General features: G+C 47.1%; 1 protein-coding gene across 1 annotated transcript in view; it reads right to left on the bottom strand.

Annotated features, from left to right (window-relative positions):
• Window positions 1-22050, bottom strand: part of SLC7A5 (solute carrier family 7 member 5) — a 63028-nt gene that overhangs the window by 2702 nt on the left and 38276 nt on the right. The window contains exons 3-9 of the mRNA XM_048870892.2: window positions 10530-10635; window positions 9380-9424; window positions 7729-7852; window positions 6466-6569; window positions 5007-5103; window positions 3389-3538; window positions 1104-1281 (exon numbers count right to left, since the gene is read on the bottom strand). Coding sequence (XP_048726849.2) covers window positions 1104-1281; window positions 3389-3538; window positions 5007-5103; window positions 6466-6569; window positions 7729-7852; window positions 9380-9424; window positions 10530-10635 — 804 coding nt within the window. The remainder of the gene's footprint in view (window positions 1-1103; window positions 1282-3388; window positions 3539-5006; window positions 5104-6465; window positions 6570-7728; window positions 7853-9379; window positions 9425-10529; window positions 10636-22050) is intronic.

The following is a 22050-nucleotide window of genomic DNA, read 5'->3' on the forward strand; positions in this document are numbered from 1 at the left end:
TCAGATTATCTACAGCATATTAATACATATGCGGGCATAAGGCTCACGTATGCCTAATTAGACACTTGTCAGATTTCTTATTTTGTGTTCTTGGACTCTTTTCTCTATTCTCTGCTTAAAAGCCTGTCAATTAATATGCTAATTTGCAACTCAGTCGCTGTGGAAATAGTTTTTACCCAGACCGAAGCCTGATACTTAGAATTAAAATAAATAAATAAAGTCCTGAGCACTGTTAAAAAGTACTTTTCTTGTTAATAGAAAGCGCATAGATAAAGTTTGGCATTTCTGCTTGTGTGCTTTTCTAGGTCAGCCAGCTGTATTAGAATCTCAGACAGATGGTGGAGTTTAGTTACTTAGACAACACAGCTTGACTTTCTTGAATCAGTTGTTCAGACAGAGAGATTAGGTGGTGCCAGGCAGAGAGCTCTCCCTCCCTGAACACTCGCTGTGGTGTAGACTTTGACAGCTGAGACACACCTATCTTACATGAACACCTTACAAATAAAGCTCCCAAGAGAATCTACCAGGATATTGTCCATTCCCTGGCTGTGCTGTCTTACGCTGATGGTAGGGAGGGCATTGACTGGACCAGGACTGGTCTCCCTTGGCTATGTGAAACAGACAACATGTTGGGGGCTAATTCTGATCTCACCTCCATTAGAATTAGCCTCTCTGCACTCAGATTTTTACACTGTATCTCCATCCCCCTTCCCAGCTCACCCAGCAGGATATTTTCCTCTGCTAATAAAGCTACGACACTGCAGCTCTTCGGGTGGCATAAGAAAGGCAGCCTCCACAGCTCGCTGAGGATTTATGTCCCAACCCATCATTTCCCTGTTTGCGGGGGGCGGAGCGAGCTTCCTGTATTTGGTCTGTGATTTGCCATGACAACAGGTGGACTATCATTCTGGGTGCCTGGCGCACAAGTTGACCAACCCATTACCAGCTGGATTGTTTAACAGAAACCCATTATAGGCCTTTGCAATATGAATTACAGCCAATGCTACCTGCCTTAGCATGCTTAGTAAGAAGTGAATCACCATCTATGGAGCCAAAGCCAAAGGTGCACCCTGCAAAGGCTGACGGCTGTGGCTATAACTTACAGATGCTTTGGAGGATCCACTTGGGTTTGTTTTTCCACCAAACCCCAAAGAAGTAAACGGGGATCCCACTGAGGATGATAGCAAAGCCGATAGCACATTCCACTGGTGTCATCCAGAAGGAGACCACGATCAGGAATAAGCAGGCCAGGGTGAAGAAAATGGGCAGCAAGAGGTTAACCTGGACACAGGAAACAAGAAAGGGGTGGGAAGTTAGTCCAGGAGAATCGGAAACAGAGGCCAGTTACTCACAATTGAAGTTTATGTCCCTACAATGTGTGTGCCTGGTTTTGACCTGGGAGGGGAAGTGTTTGGATTCTGAGACAGACCCTGTGCAGATCATACCCCTGACTGCTCACAACTGTGAATGAGAGGTTGTGAATTTTTACTTTCCCATGGGAGGATAGGATGCTCTTCATCCATCAGTTGTGGCAACACCCTGGATAGCTAGAAGTATTATCACCCCTGGTTTACAGAGGACATAAATAGGGCACTTGGAAGGCTGGCCTGACTTCTGGCCCCTTTCTTCCCTGGCAGAGGTGCCTGGTTTCTAATCTTAGATGAGGAACTTTCTGGACTCCACTCACATCTGCGTCTGAGCTCTTAAGGGGTATAGTAGAGGGACCTGGGCCCACCCTCTCTATCTGGTCCCAGCCCAGGGTCCTCTGTGAAGCAACACTGGCAGGTTCCTCTGGCAGAGAGTCTAAGTCCACTGATCTGAGCTACTTCCTACTGATGTCCCTTCAGTTTGAGGTGTGGCCCCTATTGTCCAGTCTGTAGTGACTCATCTGGAGTAGCCCGCAGGCCATCAGTGGCATCCTACCACGGCCTCAGGTCCCTCTGGGCATGGGTGGATATAAGTGTAGAAGGGGCCTAGCCTCACAATGTCCTTCCAGTCAAATAGCACAGTTTACTCAGTGCTGGGTGCTTGCCAGTCTTCTCAACGGTCTCTCTCGGTCAGGGACACAGTGCTGCTCCCTGGCGGCTGTCCCGGCCATCAGACTTGTAGTGATGCTCCCCTCACAGAGGGGGGCAGAGCGACCTTTTGCCTCTTCGCCAGTCACCCTGAACTGAACCAGCTTCTCTCCTTTCCTTCCCTCTCCAGTCCTAGAGCTGGCTGCAGGTACAGATGCATGGGGCTAGCAGGTCCCACAGGCTCTCATTAACCCTTTACGGCTGGTGTGACATTTCTCTGCTCCATCACAAAGAGGTGAAGTGACTTGCCTAAAGCCACACAGCAAATCCCTGATACACCTGGAACTGGAACCCAGGAGTTCTTGGCTCTCAGTCCCACACTCAGTCCATCCATTATATATAAAACTATAGAGTATCTCAACTAACAGTCCCGAATGCAGCAGTATGACTAATGTGAGCTGTAGTGATTTAGGTCGTTGCTTTAGAACACCACAGGACTCTTAAAATAAGGGAGCAGACCCCAGCTTTCAGCAGGGAAGCCACTTGCTAAGAGCCATCTTGGGAGCATTGATCTGGGAAGGTCTGGAACGTTTGTTGCTTTTTGGCTGTTGGCAGCTTGGTGGGGATTTGAGTGCACTCAGAAGATGACGGCAGAGAATGCCTTTGAGAAGGGCTGACTGACTCCAGTGCTTGACACGATCTTGGCCTCAAACCAGATGGGCCCATTGTGCTGCCAGGATGGCCGAGGACAAATCAAATAAAAATATTTGTTTAAAAAACAAGCTACAGGGAAGAGAACTTTTAAGTCAATTTCACGCTGGTACAAAGCGTTCGATTGAGAGCCACACGGGCTGACGTCCTTTACTAATAATCCTCAGAGCAGGTTTTGCACGGAGAGCTTTCCTGTGTGCTGCCCTGCCAAGGTACCTCACCCCTGACACGGAGGGAATTTCCACGACCTGGGTGTCTCAGCCCTGCGCCTCTATACCGATGAGGGAGCCAATGAGATGGAGTTTTGTGCAATGTGGATTCCCACCTACCAGGAACCAGTCTGACACCAGACACTCATTTCACACAGGCCTCTATTCATTCACATCGAACTTGGCTTGCTCTAAAGTTGCACCTCTGCACAGTAAAGCAGCTGGATCTTCCACTCCTCCCTACACAGATTTTCTCACCCTTACTGCTGAGGGGGAAATTTCTATACATGGAAGTCACATCCTAGAACACAAAAGAACTGCCCCTCTCCCGGAAGTGCCGCCATAAAGCCTCCACTCCCACCACCTTCCCACTAGCATCACAGAACCCTGAGCACGGAGGGGGAAGCTCTGTGTCTGCAGGGCTCCCCACTACGCCGCCAACACCATCCTCACCTTGATGGGCCTTTCCAGCTCTGGCTTCTTGTAGCGGAGCCATATCATGCCAACGATGGCCAAAGCCACGCAGAGCCAGTTGAAGAAGCTGAAGAAGTTGATGACGGAGAAGATGTCATTGGAGAAGGCGTAGAGCACGGTCATGAAGCACTGCGGCCAGAAACAGAAGTCATGAGCAAAGGGACAGCCAGGGGAGAACACCACACGCTACCAAAGACAAGTGTCTGAGAGCAATTGCCTACCATCCAAGAGCAGTGAAGGATTTCCAGACATACGCAGAAGAGGTGGCTTAATTTTTACTAATTTAACCAAGTCTGATCACTGCATGGAATTATTTCAAAGTGAAACTTGCAATCCAGGGGTCTATGAGGTTGAGGGCCACATAAACAAAACACAGAAAAAAAGAAGGGTGGGTTTTTTGAGGATGAAAAGGAGGGGAACTTTCTTAGTGCTTAGCAAACCAAGGGTCTGAACGAGTCAGACAGAATCAGCCACATTAGGAACAAGGAGGACCTATGGAACATTTCCCCACACAGCTCTGCTGAATGCACCTCCATTCTGACACGTGCTACCCCCTGTATTCCCAGCCTGAATGCCCTCTGTGCGGCTCACCCAATGCATTTCAATCACGACCAGCAGGGCACAGTGCTCTTGCAGTCCTTGATCCCTGCCACAGCTGTACCAGTGCCCCCAAATCCAGTCCTGCAGCACCTGCTGCTCTTTCTGTCTTGGCATGTGCTCTGTGGGGGCCCCCAGTCATGACATCCCCTGCTCCTCCCCCCTCAGCTATTCCCATTGTAGACAGAGAATTTGAAGTGCAGTCAGTCTGACAAGGATGAGTGAGGTGGGATTGAGCTGAAACATGGACTGGATGATTCAGCAGGGATCTCCACTAAACTAACTGAATCTGTGACCATGTGATATTCTATCTGCTCTTCACTTCCTCTTTCACCCAGCCACGCTTCCTCCCAAAGGTTTTTATTTTGAAGTGCAGAGACGCCCACAAAGACTGTAACTACAGCCACTGTTCTACAGCTGTGGGTGCTCTGAGAGCGTCAGGGAACATCCGGAGAACGCAGATCAGCCAGAGGAAAATTGTGGCACCGAAGTGACACACATTTTCCCCAGGGGCCACCCATGGCTTTTCAATTTACTGGGGCTGGTGGCAGTCTGGATTCTCTGCTGCAAAACTTCTCCCCTCCCGCAAGTTCCTAGAACTGTGACTTAACGTACAGTGGTAACAGCTGACATTAATTTACATGCTAAGAAACAGCATATAGCCTCATCAGTGTTGCCTGGCATTTCAGCTTCCTGTGTAGTTCTGTGGTCCCACTAGGATATCCTCACCCCATGCGCTTCATTAAACCTAGAAGGCAGGTGGGGCCTGGGAGGACTACTCCCTATGGCATACTGGCACAAGGAGAAGGAAGAGGTTCACCTTCCACTGGGACAACAAACAGTAATTGCTTATTTGGGTTCAGTGGAGTATCCCACAGTCATTTTCCTGCCACCACAGGAGGGGCAGGCACTGATGGATCTTGGCTTGCTCCACCTTCTTGACTGGTTGCGTTCTCTCTGCCACGCGTCACCTTAATCTGAAAGCCCATAGGACACTTACTGTGAAGATAAGAGATGGCACTGGAGTGAGAAGCTTGGGGTGAATCATGGACAGGACAGAGGGCAGGTGACCCTCCCGGGATCCCACGAAGAACAGCCTGAGGGCAACAGAGCAGTTAGTCCACCTGGCACAAGTGTTGGCAGTCACTCACTCAGTCCAGGTTTGCATTCAGTACAAAACACGGTACAACAGCGTGACAGAAGCATAGGCGTTTTGGAGTGAGCCAGGCTGAAATGACACTTGAACCAACCTCTAGTATGTAAGTATTTCCACACTAGTGGTGCACTGCTATTCCAAGTGGCAATTTTCTGCCACTTGAGCTCCCCACCCCTGCTATTAATTATTTGCATTAGAGTGGCACCAGTTGAGAGCAGGGCCTCAACGTGCAGCTTGCCCTCTACATCGAGAAGGCAGAGTGTGGGAGGAAGAAAGTATTATCTCATCTCCATTTTACAGACGGGGAACCAAATCAGAGTGATTAAGGGCCTTACTGCAGGTCACACAGGGACTCTGTGGCACAGCCGAGATCTGAACCTGGCTCTCCTGGGTGTCAGTCCATTCCCATCCTCTCTCCTCTTTTTGGGGAATCCTCAGTCTTTGTTTTTGAGGCTTTATAAGCATCTGGGTTTACATTAAAAATGCTTTCTTGAGCACTGCTGTTAAAGTCCAAGTCTGTATTTATTAGGGGGACCTGACAGCAAGTGTGAAAAATCGGGATGGGGTGGGAGGTAATAGGCACCGAATATCGGGACTGTCCCTATAAGATCGGGACATCTGGTCACCCTGCTATTTATTTAGTCTGCAGCCGAAGACACCCAATGACTTCAACAGGATTTTGTCCAAAGACCGCGAGACTAAGGCCTCCGCAAGGACCTGGGATTTGGCCTTTGGATGCTATTTAAGGCAACGATACTCCGCTCACGAGCCACGAGTGGCTCTTTACTGTGGCCCCTGCAACCCTCTGCAGCACATGATCTTAAACCACAGTGTGACCTAAGTTGTTAACCAATCAGGATACTTTTACTGTGTTATCAATCAACCGCAGCGGATAAAATAATACTTGGCCCGTCATTTTGCTCTGAGGATTACGTTTATTTATTTTTACAGGCAGCGTGCCTAACCGGTCTTCATTTGGAGCTGTCCTCACAAGAGCGTAGATATAGATAGATACATTATACATTTCAAATGAAACACTGAATTCACACGACTGTGGCTCTTTGGGGTAATGTGGTTCGCTAATTTGGCTCCTCAGGCACTGAGGTTTGAGTATCACTGATTTAAGGCTTTACAGAAAAAATGATCATTCTCCCTCCTTACATAGTGCACGGACCCTTCCCTCTCTGCATCTGTCCAGCGGCAGAACCTCAGAGACCTTGCTCCTGTGAGGACAGCTCCAAACAAAGACAGGTTAGGCACAGTGCCTGTAAATGGGATCTGCAGTACTGAGCAAAAAACATACCGAGAAGAAGTGAAGAGGGATCCATTGACAGACCCAAAACATGATAAGCCAACAAAGATGGGTATGATCCAAGACATCATGCCAAGGTGATAGTTCCCAAAGTCCTAGAAGGAAGCAACATTCCATCAGCAACTTGCCTACAGGGACTTGTATCTATTTACCCAGACAAGTTTTTAACATATAAAATGCCCCATTCAGGTTGACTGTACACACACAGACTACTGAAGATTTTTCATACTGTTTTTTTCACATGCCCAGAACATTTTACGGAATTACATGACAGATAGAAGGCACTTCCCTGACATGCAACCATCTCTGGGGCAGAACATGACACCCATTAGAACAGCTTCAGCAACACCACACAATGGTTTAGGACAGAAAGTCTGGGAAAATACTGGATCCAGCTGCAACAGCAGGAGGATTCAGATATGCAAAATGTCAATTTAGTCCAGGACACTGGAGCAGACACCCCTGTTTTGGCAGGAAGTGCCATGTTCTCTTTAATGAGTCTCAGTTTTACATCTCAGCCTGATTCATCTCAGTATTGCTCCAATTTTATGCCAGTGCAATTCCGCTATTTTAGTGGAGTCATGTCAGCATAAACCTGGAGTAATGCAACCAGAGCTGGTATCTCTAGCAGCCACGGCACCACAAAGCACCGTGCTGGTGTCTGGGTTCAACGTTACCCACAGGAGAGAATGCTGCCTGTTGAACTGCCAACACCAATTTATGCAGGGCTGGAGGGTTCCCCTCCAATACTGACCACACCCAGTCTTGCTTAGCTTCCAAGCTCACACAAAGCTGCACACTCTCCATAGGGCCAGGGAGCAGGATTTGTGTGGGTGCTTTAATTTTAACTATTAGAATAATGCTTATTTGTTTTTTTAAAAAAAAATCAAGTGCAGACTGACCCTTGGAGAGATTAGCCCGGTTCAATATTGACGGAGCGACCTTTTCCCATAAATGTCACACTCTGGTAACTGATCGGACAGTTACATGGCCAGTAGCCGGCAGCTAGGGTTATTTATGAACAACAATGCCATTTATTTCCCTCCCCCATCCTTGCTTATCGCTCTGATTAATCCAGCTCAGTGTCATGTGGGGACAACCCTTCCCCACCTCCCATCTACTGTCAAACATCAGCTTCTTGTAAGCAGCCAGGGTCAGTGTTGAATGAATGGGGAGATCCAACTAGAGATAGCACGAGGGATTCAGGCAGCGTAGAAAAATAGATAAGAGCATTTTTGATGTGACTCATCTTACCACGGCCACGGCTTCAGACGACAGCATTTGTTCTGTTGACAGGGTAGTGAAGTAAGCCAAGTTCGTCAACACGTAAACTAAGGTGACTATGGGCAGTGAAATGATGATGGCTAGAGGCAGGTTTCTGGGAGGAAGAGGGAAATCATAAAGTATTAGGATCTGGGGCTCTGAAGATCAGTTGGAGACATAATTCAAGAGACAGCATGCTAGGGAGAGATGCTGCTGTTGCAGAGACCAGCCTTTCTGAATAGGTTTTTGCATTGGCTTAAAGACTGCCCAATTTATTCCGCTTTTCTTTGGTCTTGCAGAGGGTCCAATCTGGACTCCATCCTCCTTGGAGAAGTTGGGGAGAAAATTCCAAAAATAGAAGTAGCCCAGCCTGGGGGCTGGGAGGCAGCAGGAGATGGACTCTTGGGGAGAAGACAGTTTGTGAGTGGACTCTGGCTGAGCAAATGGTTCTTGGGTTCAATGCACAGACTTTCATTTCAAAAGAGCTGACATGGGCCTCCTGCCAGATACCAATGTTAGAACACGCACAACAGTCTGCTGGCCCGAGGATAAGCACTTGTGCTTGTGGCTGTCTAGCAAGGAGACGGGAAGATCAGGGCTATAGCTGGCAGTCACCAGAAAGCTGGCTGGACCCCTGCAGCCCATGGGAACCACGTTCAGCTGTAACCTAAACAAATCCTCAAAGAGAAGCTGGTGCGAAGGCAGATTTGCCCTTCCTGATAGGCTAACTTAGTTTGTGCACACTAATTTAAAAAGGAAATCCTTCTTAATGCAGCAGACAATCTGCCTGTGGAGCTCAAAGCTGCAGGAGGTCAGGGAGTCAGAGTGGCTGCATTCGGAAAGGGAGTGGACAATTACCGTTCACAAAAACATGTGTAATTACACATGTCAAGGAAAGGGTAAATGAATCTCATGCTTCGCAGCATGCTGATCACCACAGGGGTCAGGAATTGGCCTAAAGTGCAGCCAGCGGTGCCGCTGGCAATCACGCACGGTTTGCACCTCCTTGCAGGCATCAGGGATTTGCCAGAGATGTTCTGCTCTGGCGAGATCAATCTCATGTTACCAGATCCCCTCATATAACCCTGACACAGACAAGCTATGGACAGAAAGGCCCATGCTTTGGGAGGAAAAAAATGCAGAGGTCAAGTGTGCGTGGCAAACAGTAAAACTACATCCTGGCAAGCCCCCTGGCATTTTGGTAAAAATATATATTAGATATAATTATGAAATTGCAATAGAGCAACAAAGAAAACCCCCTTCTGCCAGCAAGTCACAACTGTGAAGGAGCGGCTGCTGAGCCAGGCCAAGGAAATGGGACTTTCAAAAGAGACTAGAGGGGGAAGGTGGTTTAACAAGGGCTCCTCTTAGACAGAGATTTTCTTTTCCCCCCTCCCTGCAGAAAACCCCATCCTTTACTAACGAAGAGCAGTCTCATTTTCTAGCATGCATCGCCCTCAGCAGAGGTTTTGTTTGCCCCCAAAGCGAGAGTTTGTTTTACATTCCCTGGGATGGCTAGTGACGACGACACTTGCTGCACTCAAAGGATGGCTTTACGTTAACGGATGGAAGTGGCATTTAGAGGGTGAACAGCTGGTGAGTTTCCCTCTCTAGCCAAGAGCTCACCATGTGGTGCACATACCTGTAGGGGTTTATCATCTCCTCAGTGACAAAATTCAAGTAATTCCTGCAATTTAAAAGACAATGGTAATTCTGGTTACAGAGATCAATGAAGTTAGACAAAGACTCCAACAGCCTAACCCTAACCTCAACATGCATACGCAAGCCCCACTAGAGACACACAAACCAAAGCATGCTCTGCAAAACCGAGGGTGGCCGTGTCTCAAATCTATGGCACAAGGGCTGAGGCTACCTAAAAAACCTTCAAACAGAAGTGTTCTCTGCAGGTCCCAGCATGCAATGCAACCAGCTTGCTTGGAATAAGACAGATCACTGCATGCCGGAGACTTATGGTCAGCTAGCAGCGCCTCTGTATTGCCAGAGGAGGGCCACAATCTGCCTTTATTTTTATTGCAAATAAAGAGAGCCCAGGTTTCTGGGAGCACACATGAGAGTGTGAAGGGATTAATGAAGAAACCTGTAGGAGCTTTGGCTTGGAGTTGTCAATTGGCAGACTGATGGGTCAGAACTGACAGCTGGTGGTCACAGCTGCTGGGCCCACGACCTCTACTTTGACCTTTGCTCCTACACAAGCCACTGGCACGGTTTTGCCAAAATCCAGCCAGTTTGAACCAATGGCCCATATAAGGCATATTACCTCTGAGTTCCTGCCCACAATGAGGGATGGAGCCTTCTCAAGCCCAGAGCATGTGATGAATCCTTTCTCCCATGCTGCCTTGGTTAGCTGGAATAGCCTTGCTGTCTCGCTGCACCTAATTGTCCCCTGACTCTTCAAATATCCTTCTCAGTCTGTGACGATTCTGGCCCACCCAGACAATCCCACCTTATTTAGTGTCTCTTGGTTTCCCTGGAGTTCGCTCACTATATAACCTGGGCATTTTACCAGGTTGCCCCCTATACTTGCTCCCTGTTTTAAATACTGCCACTGAAACCGCTTTCTTGTACTTGCACCCAGGGACTGGGGAGGGGCTGTAAGGATTGAGCATGAAACACGCGAGACAAAAATGAAGCAATTGCACTGTTACCTTGGTGACGAGTAGAGCTAGAGTAGAAGTTCTGGGCCGTGCCCTCCCTGCCAACTCTCTCAAAGAGCTGAAGACAAAGAACTAAACTACACTGTCACTGCAATGAGTAATATGCCAGCATCTTACCAGCCTCCATAGGCAAAGAGACCGCTATACAAAGCCAGAACGATGTTCCCCACATCAACATTTGTGCCTTCGAAGGAGTGTTCAGGACTCAGGTTTGACACATCACCTACATAGGGACAACAAACAAACCAGGACAGAATATTAAGATGTGAGAAGCAGACAAAGGCTGAATCCCAGAGACTGTTGCAGGTTGACACAGACAGGAGTTAGGCAGCGAAATGGTCTGGCAACACCTGGGGACAAAAAATCTGCCGATAGGGCATTAGTTGTGTTGATGCAAAGCAGGCTGCGTTTGTGTTCGAAAAGGTGTAGACAGGTTTCTATTGGGCTCATCTCCTACTGCGTTACTCCAGTTTCACATTGTGTGATTCCACTGTACTAAAACTAGGATAAGTGAAATTAACAACTAACTACAGCAAGAGTTCTCACAACTTTCCCACAGAGTGGATCATGCGAACAGAGAAGACCTCCTAGACACCTCCCCTCCCATTCACCGCTGCACAACATCCCATCTGACAACGGCGACGATTGCTTACGTGGGAAAGTCACATGAGGGAGCTAATGTATTTTTAGCTTCTTTTGATGCAAGTTAGCAAGCGGAAATCAGGAGATGAAAGCCCCATGAAAGCAGCCAGCTTTCCTAAGGGCACCTCTGAGCACCTAATCCCCAGCACCAAAGCCCACATGCTGTTTCTCCTGGACTCACCACTGCTGGAACTTGGGCTACACGACAAGCGCTACAGCGGCGCAGCTGCACCGATGCTGTACCGCCCCGGCGAAGACGTTCTACGCTGACGGGAGAGCGTCTCCTGCCAATATGGCGCCGGCTGGCCAGCGTGTAGGTCACTGTAACTTGCATCTTTTTCACACCCCCGAGCGATGTAAATTAGATTGACTTAAGTGGTAGCGTAGACCTGCCCTAAGACACTTTATGTGCCAATAACAGAGGTTGGGGCCTTGATGCCATTGGCTAAATTCCAAGGGGAACAATTCTATCCTGCCTCCCTAAAGCTCCCCAGCCGTTTCAACCAAATAGGGGATCCTCGCTTATTCCCTGTCCTGAATGGTTGTGCAGCAATGCTGGGTGGCTGTTAAACAGCTGCTCCTTCCATCTCAGCGCTAGCTACATTTGAGCCGCGGTTGAAATGATTCCTGTATTATGCAGCTTGCAAAATGCTTTGGGATCCTTCCGGCTGAAAGATGCTCAAAAGACTTTGCTATTATATCATCCTTCCACCAAAGGCTGCTTTTTCTCGATAAAGACCTAGGATTTCTTCTAGTTTCACCAGTGACGCAATAAAGCAGCAGGTTATGGTATCCCCTTTGAATTGTGGGAAGGGAAGTCAGCTATCTTAGGGTCTAAATATCAAAAGTTCCTGTTATTTATCCACTATTGAATTAAAAAGCCATAAAAAGAGGATTTGATTGTAAATTTACTGAAAGCCCTTCCAGCACACCCACAGTGGTTATTTGTTTTGCTTTAAATCTCTCTGAGGTTGTTTTGTTTCATGCTGTTTGATCTGGAGCCTAAACCCAGCCACCTCTCCTTCAATAAAACAAGTGCGCTCCTTTGTGAGGGAGGAAGACAGGGGAGCAGCACAGGATTTGGTGAGGCACCTTAGCATCTGACCAGCTGGGTTGCCTCCCATGTGATTCCTCTTACAGCACGGATCTGCACTAATCACACAGGCAACTGTTATCACATGGCAATCAGCAGCGCTCCGGGTTAACCCTTCTCCCTTTGGAAGGCTACATTCCACAGATTCATACCAGAGAAGGAAGAAAAGGGGTATTAAAAGCCAAGGCACCACTTTTTGCTTGCGCTGCAAAATTTCAGCTCCCACGCACCACCGGGCTCTCAGCAGCATCATGTTTACCCAGGCTGGCTAGAAAAGGAACACACAAAATAAAGCCGGGTGACAAGGAGACTGCTAGAATCTAGCACATTTTCATCCAGTAGCACTTTCTATCAATGAAAAAGGACAACTTTCCCCTGCAATATGATGAGTCTGAGCTGGTTTGCTGGGGTGAGCTCTAAGTAAGTGCCAATGGGAGTTACCCAACTCAATGGCCTGTTTCGATATTTGTCCCTTCCACCTGACCCAATGCCTTTCATCCCACATGGTCTCTCCTTCACTGTCTGTCTCTGCCCTGCTGCCACTGCTCCCTCACCTTCAGCTGGGTTAAACCAATTAAGCCTTTAGCAGGCCCCTAGTGCCAGCAGCAAGTTGTGCCCCCCATTCTCTGAGTCTGCTCCTGCTGAGACCCGTGCTCTGATCGGGACACCTCCTGCATGCTGTGCTTACCATTACGTGTTCCTCTGAATCACACGAGGGAGTCAGAGTTGGCTAAGGAAGCTAGGGCCAAGTGGCTCTCTATCAGATACTCACACAATTCAGAACTGCTACCAGCTAAGCAGATTCTTCCTTTTGTAAGGAGCGTGGTTGCTTGCATGGTGAGAGTACACAGAACAATGAGATCTCTACGCATGAAAGAAATCAAATAATCCTGGGCCTGATCTCGGGACAAGAACTTGTCAACCCTCAAAGCGATAACTGGAAATTCTTAAGCAATTAACAGAATAAATAAATAATTGATAGATCAGGCTACACTGCAACCTACTCAAGTGCACGTTTCTTTACACCCCAGAACCTTGCCAAGGACGCTGAGTTGATTACCGCGGAAGGACTGTTATACTGATAACAGACTGTTCAGGGCTCCAGCACTTCTTTATTCCCCAACAGTCCATAGATCTCCGTCTGCCTTTCCCCCGGCTGCAGCACACAGTAACTGTCTGTTACCAAGGCCAAGCAGAGCTGCAACTCACAAGCTAGTGGCCAGGAGCACAGAATCCCTGAGTTGCCAGCCAGAAATCTGTGCTGCCAATGCAGGAAATATCCCCGAGCTGGGAACTTTATAGCTTCTGTGCAAAGAGAGTTTGTATAGTTTTAATCCGGATTTGGTGCCGTGTTGCGCTTCACAGATGCCTTGGCTTGGTGTCAGGGAGATTGGCTGCCTCTTCAGGGCACATGATCAAACAGAAGTGAAATATGTGCTACAGAAGCAGTGTTTAAGCACCACAGGAAAAATAAAGCATAACTTTTCATTATTCCTTGGTTGGGCTGTGTGGGTGTTGGGGTGGGTGAACGGATAGGACATAACACACACACACCCCTGCACTTGCCATAGCATGTACCTAGCCCATGCCTTTGCATCACCGAGCTGCTAGTCAGCAGGGATGGAGTCAAATAATAGCTGTGTAGACGTTGCGGCATGGGCTGGAGCTCAGGCTTTGAAGCCTAGGGAGTGGGGTGGGCTTCAGAGCCCAAGCTCAAGGCAGATCCACAACTTCAAAGTGCCGTCCACACCAGTGGTGGGCAACCTGCGACCTGCATGCAGCCCATCAGGGTAATCTGACTGCGGGCCGCAAGACATTTTGTTTATGTTGACCGTCTGCAGGCACAGCCCCCCCGTAGCTCCCAGTGGTCGCAGTTCGCTGTTCCCGGACAACAGGAGCTGCGGGAAGCGACAGGCCACAGGGACCAACCACTGGTCTACACAGTTATGTTTAGGGCGGTAGCGTGAGCGCAAGTCTGTCGACTGGGCTGGAAGGCTCGATTCCGCAGACGTGCCCTGAGTGGTTTAATGACAGAGCCTGCCTTCCCATTCAGTAGCAAACGTGCTCTGGAGGGCACACCCGCCAGAGCAGACATCTTCTTCCCACCCTGCACCAAAGTTCCATCTCCCCATATCAGGCAGGAGCAGCACATCCCTAGGGACATGCTTAACTGCACCAGCAAGGCCGTATTTGTACAGACACGGCAGCCAACGCATTACACATTGTGGGACAATAAAGGTCACACCCCAGAAGTCAGTCCAGAAAGGTCTGCAAGTTATTTCTCCCCCATGGGCCAAGCCCTCGAAGCCTCACTGATGAGCCTGTCTGACTTCATCCGCCCGTCTTCAAACAAAGCTGAACAATATTCGCTAAAAAGGGCCCGGCATTTAAACTGGAGATTCAGGGAATTCTGTTTGACACAGACAAGCATAGCATCTCCCACCCTTTTACCGCACGGCTCACAGTTAAAACTGCTGCACGTGCTCAGGAATCTGTGCAAAGGTACCCGTTCGCAGCTCAGACTGCCAGGGCCCACACATGCTCAATGGTGTCCAATACTCCCACGGAGCAGGATGTTACTATACAGGTGTAGAACACCGGCTACAGTGCTCTGTTTATACCCACTTGCCCTTCCTTCCAGTGGATACCCCGTGCACAAAATACTGTCTATTAAGAACACTGGCCTCACCTCATAGCAACAAGTGCTATAAAGGCAACATCCTTGCTTCCCCCTGCACTCTGGTTTAACTGGGTTGTACAATTACACTCTGCTCACAAATTAACCACATTAAGGTAACGAGTTCTGACACAATCCCTATTTGACGCCTGTAATTGTACCTGTAACCTCTCTGCCACCTGGGGCCTTCGTACAGAAGGAATCTTTCATTCCACGTGCTGCATGTTCAGACCTTTTCTTGGAAAGCCCTCATAATCGTATCAGGTCATGTCCATTCCCGATTTAATAATGCAGGCTCTTCTATTGAGGTTAGGCAATTCATTGTAATTAAACCCGTATAGCTGGGCTAACTGGCAACGAGAGGGGAATGCAGCCATCGAAGTCGAAGAGCGAAGGGGAGCGATGCATGGTTTTCCAAGTGGGTCTAACTCAGTAATGAAACCGAGCAAAGAGAAACATACACTGGATGGTAGGGAAAGCTCCCAGTGACGAGAGCTACTCAGTTGGGGCAATGGTGGGAGCCCATCAACTGAGTCATTTAAAACAAGATGGGCTGAAGCATTAGTGGGCCTATTGTAGGGAAAGCCATTCTATACTTGCCCCCGCAAGGCAATGGTTTAGATGGGACTCACATGGGTGTTGCTACCTTCTCATTTCTACAATCGGCCTATTCCTAGTGCTGCTGCCGTACGTCTAGCCTTGCCTGCTCTTTGTATGACCACTGCAAGTGAAGGATCCTCATCTCTTCTCCTGAGGGGTGACCGAGTTTGAGAGACTCTATTTCTGGCTCTGAAGGCATGCGCTGGGGATTTCAGCAAGAGGCAGAGCTGCCTCGCTGCTTGTCAGTCAGGACTCCTGGGTTCCATTCACGGCGCCTGCCACCGATTGGCGTGGCCTGGGGCAAGTCAGAGCACATTTCTGCATCTCAGCTCCCCCTTCTGTAAAATGTAATAACACTTCCCTCCCCCGAGCGCTGGGAGGGTTAGTTAGCTAATGTTCATAAAGTGCTATTATTAAATTATTATTAATAATCATCATCCTCAAGACCTGGAGGCCCAAAGGGCATTCTGGTTGCCAAATTCCTTCCCCTCTAAGTGCATCATTATCTTCATCACAGAGCTCTGGGCTCTCAGAGGAGTCCAGAGTAGGAAAGAACTACTTGTCCACTCCAGCTCTGCTCCTCTGTAGGCTCATAAACTAGAAGGGGCAAAGGCTGCCTACCATCTGCCTTCCTAACCACTGCATCAAACCACTCATCTGGGTGTGACTCCTGCTAGATCAGGACCAAAATGGTATTCTCTTAGCCTCAGAAAACAACCTTCTTGATAGGTTATTGAAAGCTGCAAAGCCCAAGGAATCCATTTCAACAGCATCTTCCATACACCACCACCGCACACACCACTGTGTACACACAGCTTTGCTCAATTGTTTGTCTCCTTTGCATTTTGTTATTACCAAGGAAGCATAATCAACCCCTTCCCCTGTGCAACCTGCTTCTGATTTCTTACAACTTTTGTATCCACCAGTGTGGAAGTTGCTCTTAAAAAATACAGAACTATTGGCTCCACACTTATGGGGCCATGTAGGCTGGGTGTCACAGGGCAAGCTTTCTTTGGGAATTAGAGAAAGCAAAGGTGGTGGTTAGAGATTTTAGGGAATGTATCAAGTTACTTCCATTTTTATCTTAGGTGCAGATGGGGTACTTCACAAATAACCCTTTCCCATTAGGGCAGGCTAATGGCAAAATGCAAACTCCAAACAGTCTAATGCATTCCCAGCCATTTCCCACAAGCTTATTTTATTGAGCACAGCAGGTTTAATCCACATCCATAGAAACTTGTAGCGGAGTAGGGGGTGGAGTGTGGAGGGAAGCCAGCCAACTAAGGTCCTGAATAGGGACTGATTTAAGGCCAACCAGCTTGTTCTGTAACAGAACCAACGACCCTTGGGGATGGCATAGCCACATATCTGTTGCTTGTACTCAGTTTCCAGGATTGCAATTATCAGAAGCCACAGCCTTTAATCATAGCCCCATTTCAGTAAGAAGCTGTGGGGAAAGTACAGCGTAAACAAGAAAAGCTACCGATTGCATTGATCCATCAGTGGGCTGACCTGCTACTGCTACAGTCAAAGGCTGTTTGGAGGTAGACAGAGAAACTGTGCGGGTTGATGTGGAGGAAAAAGAGCAAAATATGCAAGTTTTTAGTGCCATACAGTTAACAGTATTAGCACGGCTGTATTTTAAAAATGGAACCTTTAATCTGATTTGCTGTTTTGAATCTACCCTAGTGGCCAAAAGTAATTTTTCCTTGGCCAGTTTGCAATGAACTGGTGGGTCCCAAAGCTTAAACACCAACTTTGATGCAGCTAGGAGAATGTAGTGCATTTTGGGTACCTGCAAATAAGCACCACTCAGCTTCTCAAATACAGACAGACAGACGAGCACCCTGAAGAGGTATACAGCCATAGGCACAAGTGTTTTGCCCATTTAGGGCTTGCAAACATGGTGTAGCCACATGGTGGTGACGATGGATACACAGGGTGTACTACACTGCCTATGATCGCTCCCTTCAAGCAACATTAAAATGTTGAGTCATCGCCTACACCCCCATTGCGGGACAGTCTTCCATGTGCACCATGCATAACTGCAATCACCACACACACAAACGGGCATTTGACCATACAGACCTTATGACTGGAAGAGAAATCACAGCAATTGTGCCTGTATTTTTATGCATGTTAATTTTTTTGCACCGGCAACTGCACATGGGCAAAGTCTAGGGGGTCACTAATCCTGCCCTTGGTCACCAAGAGCTTTAACACAGCAGCTGGCAAGAACAAACTGGCTGGGTAAAAACTAATTATGCCTCCTTTCCAACTAGAGCATGCAAACTGTGCAACACATTAACCTGCCATGCCCACCTGACCTCAGGCAATTGGCATGTGCCTGCATCAACTATGCCCACTTGGCCTCAGACGTTGGCATTCATCTTTGCTTGGAGATTAAATTGGTGGTTAGAGAGCAACAAGCCCATAAAGCAATCCTGCATAATTGTGTTATTCACCCTCCAGTGTGAAATGCCTGATTAAGTCTTCAACCTGTGGCCAGCCCAATATGATTTAGAGCTGCATAGAATACTGTCCGCTTTTCCAGACTCTCCATTCACTCTCCCATTTTGATACCTTCACCCACTTCTCTCTCTCTCTCTCTCTCTCTCTCACACACACACACACACACACACACACGATGATAAAGAGGAACGCTGAAGTTTATCTCGTAACAGCAGTTTTCCTTGAAACCTCAAGTGCTGGTAGAAGGTGACCGACTGACAGCCATGGAAACAGCCTCTCTTCTCATCATACCCACACAACTGGAATAGCATGGGCAACAACAGGGCAAGCTTTCCTTACCCCCATTCCCGTACATGCCTCAAGCGTGATCTGCAGGGCCAAATTCAAAAGATGAGAGGGGAGTTCAGTTTCCATAGCCCTTGGCCTCTCTGCTAAAGATCTGAAAGTGGGGGGAAAGCAGGAGGAAGTTGTGGCGCTGGGTGTTGCCATGTGAGCACCTGTCCACTAGGTATTTGCACTCTGACTCCCAAACTCATTCCAAACTGTCAGGAGTTTGCCACCATTAGATCTGCATAAGTGAGCTTCATGTCCAAGGTCTATGCCCCATTACTGGTCCCCTGAGCCAGCCAGCCAGCCGGCATTAGAAGAAAAATCTACTGACTGTTGTAACAATGTTAATTGTCTGCTGCTCTCTGAATGATTAGTAGAATTAACTCTGGGTATGGAGTGCAGGGAACATGGACAATGACAACACTTGTTCAATCTGTGGCCCTATGTATTGTCAGTATCTGTCCGCAGTTTATCTTCTGAGATCCTTCAAGCCTGAGATTTTGTTAAATTACCAGCCAAGCACTGCAAATTTCCCTGTCAATTCAACAGAATATTTCTTAGCTTCTCTTTCATGGGACTCCAGAACAAACCAGACCTCTATAACCTGACCAATCTTTGCTATTCACAAAGGTTTCTTCACTCCATCCCTTGGTCTCATTACAAATTTGTCCTGACAGGCTTTTTCAGTGCATTCAACTGCCATTATTGCCAGGAGAGTGGAAGAGAGTAAACTTTCCCTCCTTCAGATCTGTTCTAATCAGGGGATTTGTCACAAACAAAGCAATTTTCTTTTTCTCCTGCCATGGAATTAGCAAAATGAACCTCACTGAAGGAGGTAGATCAAAAGGGAACTTCCTAGCACAAGGGAAAGAGATTCAATTAAAAATAAAGATACATATACAAACACAAAGCCAAGATGTTGCCTTGCAACCGGAGTAAGTAGATAATATTTCTATTGGGCTTTTATGGATTTATTCTGTGCTGCTTTGCTTAGTCTCTGAAGGTTTGGCTCTTCAGTGCCTAACTCTTATTTTAAAAACAGTCCCACGTACTGTGGGAAGTTTGTCAGACACAATCGTTCTTTTAAAGACCGTTTTACCCTGAACAATGAACCAGTCCATGAGGTGGGGGACCCAAGAGTACAGGATTATATAGTTTGCATATAATTAAAGGAAAAAATGAGGTTTGGGGGCTAATCTAAACCCTCCATGGCAAATGTTTGAAATTCAGCCTACCTACGTCTGTCCTTAATTCACCCTGTGTCTGTTCAAAAGCTGCAGCTCTCTGTGTTAGGTCTCTGAGAACACAGTGAAGTGAGTTAAGGACAGAATGGAAGCCTTAATTCTCAGTATTGCCACCACAATTGATTTAAGGCAGTCACTTTGAGGCTCACAGGCAAATGATTTAAAACCAGAATTCAAGAATTTTTTAAAAGTTGTGACCTAACAGAAATCTGAATTTAATTACTCACCCTTCACACATGCACCCCTCCAAAAAAAAAAAATTGGTGAGAACAAGTTTTTGGTTTGGGTTTAAGCATGCCACAGCAGTGTCTGTAACCAAATATTGCAGCATTGGGCACAAGAACCAGAAATTGAATGTGACTCTTTTCACCGACCACTTTTTTTTTTAACACATTGAATTAAATCACCCAGCGTCAATAGAAAAAAGGAAGTTAGGATTTTAAGAATGTTCAGTTTTAATAATTAAGAAATTTAAAAAAAAAATAAAATCTGGTTTTTGACTTTAGAATGTCCTCTTCATGTTTTCCACGTCTAAATATACCAATGTATTCTTATGTGGTGCCACAGATTAAAGGTGCCAGCTTTAAAACTGCCCCAGTGAAGCTATTATATTTTTTCTTTAAACAAATCCTTACAGTCTGATTTCTTTAAGCAGGCCTTCAATAGAGCTATGGGTCTAAATGCAACAGCTGCAGAACTGCAATGGGAATAATCAGGATACAGTTTATGTGGCTCATTTCCTCGGAGAACTTTATGGCTTTATCAGATCAGATCCAAATCCAAGATCAGAAGGTAGTTCGCAGGCAGTCAAGGCCACCCCAATCCTCTTGGTTTCTCCCTTCAATTTTGCTCCAAAATACTCATCATCCATATAATAACTTTAATTGAAACCATAACAAACCAGAGGTAGACCCAGGAATATAATCCAAGAACCAGCTGCTGCAACTGGTTCCGTATGGTCAAACCCCTGAGCTCCACGGATGACTAGGCAGTCTTCCAGCCAAACAAATCTAGATGCAGACTCTAGCCCCAAGTGTTCAGACTCCCAGCACCTGTTCTAATTGCTAGATCACATTGCCTCTTCACTAGGCAATACCTGGCCAAAAAGCACCTCGACATGCTTGGAGAGAAGGTACTAAGTAAACATTAGCATATCACTAGAAGAGAGAAAAAAGACAGTCTGTAGTAGCAGTGGAGGAAAAACAGGGGTCATATCTATATTAGAACGTTCTCTCTCTTTAACTATATTTATATAGTTTAAACTGGTACAGCATGGATGCAGTTGTGACCTATTCATGTACAGGAAGCAGAATAACTATACTGACATAAGATACCCTTATACTGGCATAAGTGTGTGACACCATGACTCCCCAATATTCACCACTGTCATTAGGATATGTTTTGTACGAAGTATGCCTTGTGAGGTATCATTGTAAAAGTCTTGATCTGCTAGACATTAACCTCTCATTGAATTGTATGTGCTATCATCATATGTGAAGTTATGAAGTTTGGCTATGTAGGTGTTACTGAAACCCGTTCTGAGGTTGAACACACCCACAAGCAGCCTTTCAGGTACAACAGTAAAAAGGCCAAACAATGTGAACGGTTTATTGAGGAAATGCACACAAGCACCAGGATTACCCCAGGAACTGTGTAGAACAGAAACCTCTCAGAGATAGCACTACACAGTGGGAACTGTTTGACTCAGGTCACAGCAAAAGAGCTTTCCAGCAAGTGGGAAGAAGATCTAAAAGGGGGACAATGACATCATGATGGTACCTCACTCTCCTCACAACAACACACCTGGAAACACCTGAGGGGCAAGGACTGAACTGGGGAAGTGATGATCCCAGGTTAGAGGGATTTTTAGCCTGTGTATGAAAGCCAATGGAGCTTGTGCCTTAGGAATCTGCCAGCCTGTTTATCACTCAGGGTGAGAATTTGCTAATTCATTTCCTACCTATCTAGTGTGTTAAACTCAGTCTCCGGTTTTGTTTATTTACCAAGATAATCTGCCTTGATCTGTTTGCTATCACTTAAAATCTATCTTTTGTAGTTAATAAACTTGCTAATAAACTGTCTAAAACCAGTGTGTAGAAATCATATTTGGGGCAGAAAGCTGTTGCATATCTTCCTCCATATTGAGGGAGGGGGTGAATTTCACGAGTTTACGCTGTACAGTTCCCTGTGCAGCAGAAGATGGTATAATTCTGGGTTTACACTCGGGGTGCGGGAAGGTGCCTTAGCGACACGGAGATGCCTTAGCTGAGCCTTCCCATGCAGAGCCAATCTCAGCATCTGTGTGAAGCTGCAGCTGGGTGTATCTCTACCTGTGTGTGTGTGCTGATGAAAGAGCAAGCTTGGAAAGCTTGGCAACTTATCACAGCACCAAAGTGCAAAAGGGAGCCCAGGCTGGCGGGTCAGGTGGGCTCAGTGGTACCCCAGTTCCAAGTGGCACCCCGGGGGCAATGCATCACAAGTGCATCCACATTAAGGCTTTTTACCAGTATAACTATCCAGATTTAAAAAAAACAAACCAAAACATCTCATCCCTTTCTGTCCCATAATAGTAATACTGGT

Source organism: Caretta caretta, chromosome 12, assembly GCF_965140235.1.
Source record: "Caretta caretta isolate rCarCar2 chromosome 12, rCarCar1.hap1, whole genome shotgun sequence".
Classification (NCBI taxonomy): domain Eukaryota; kingdom Metazoa; phylum Chordata; order Testudines; family Cheloniidae; genus Caretta; species Caretta caretta.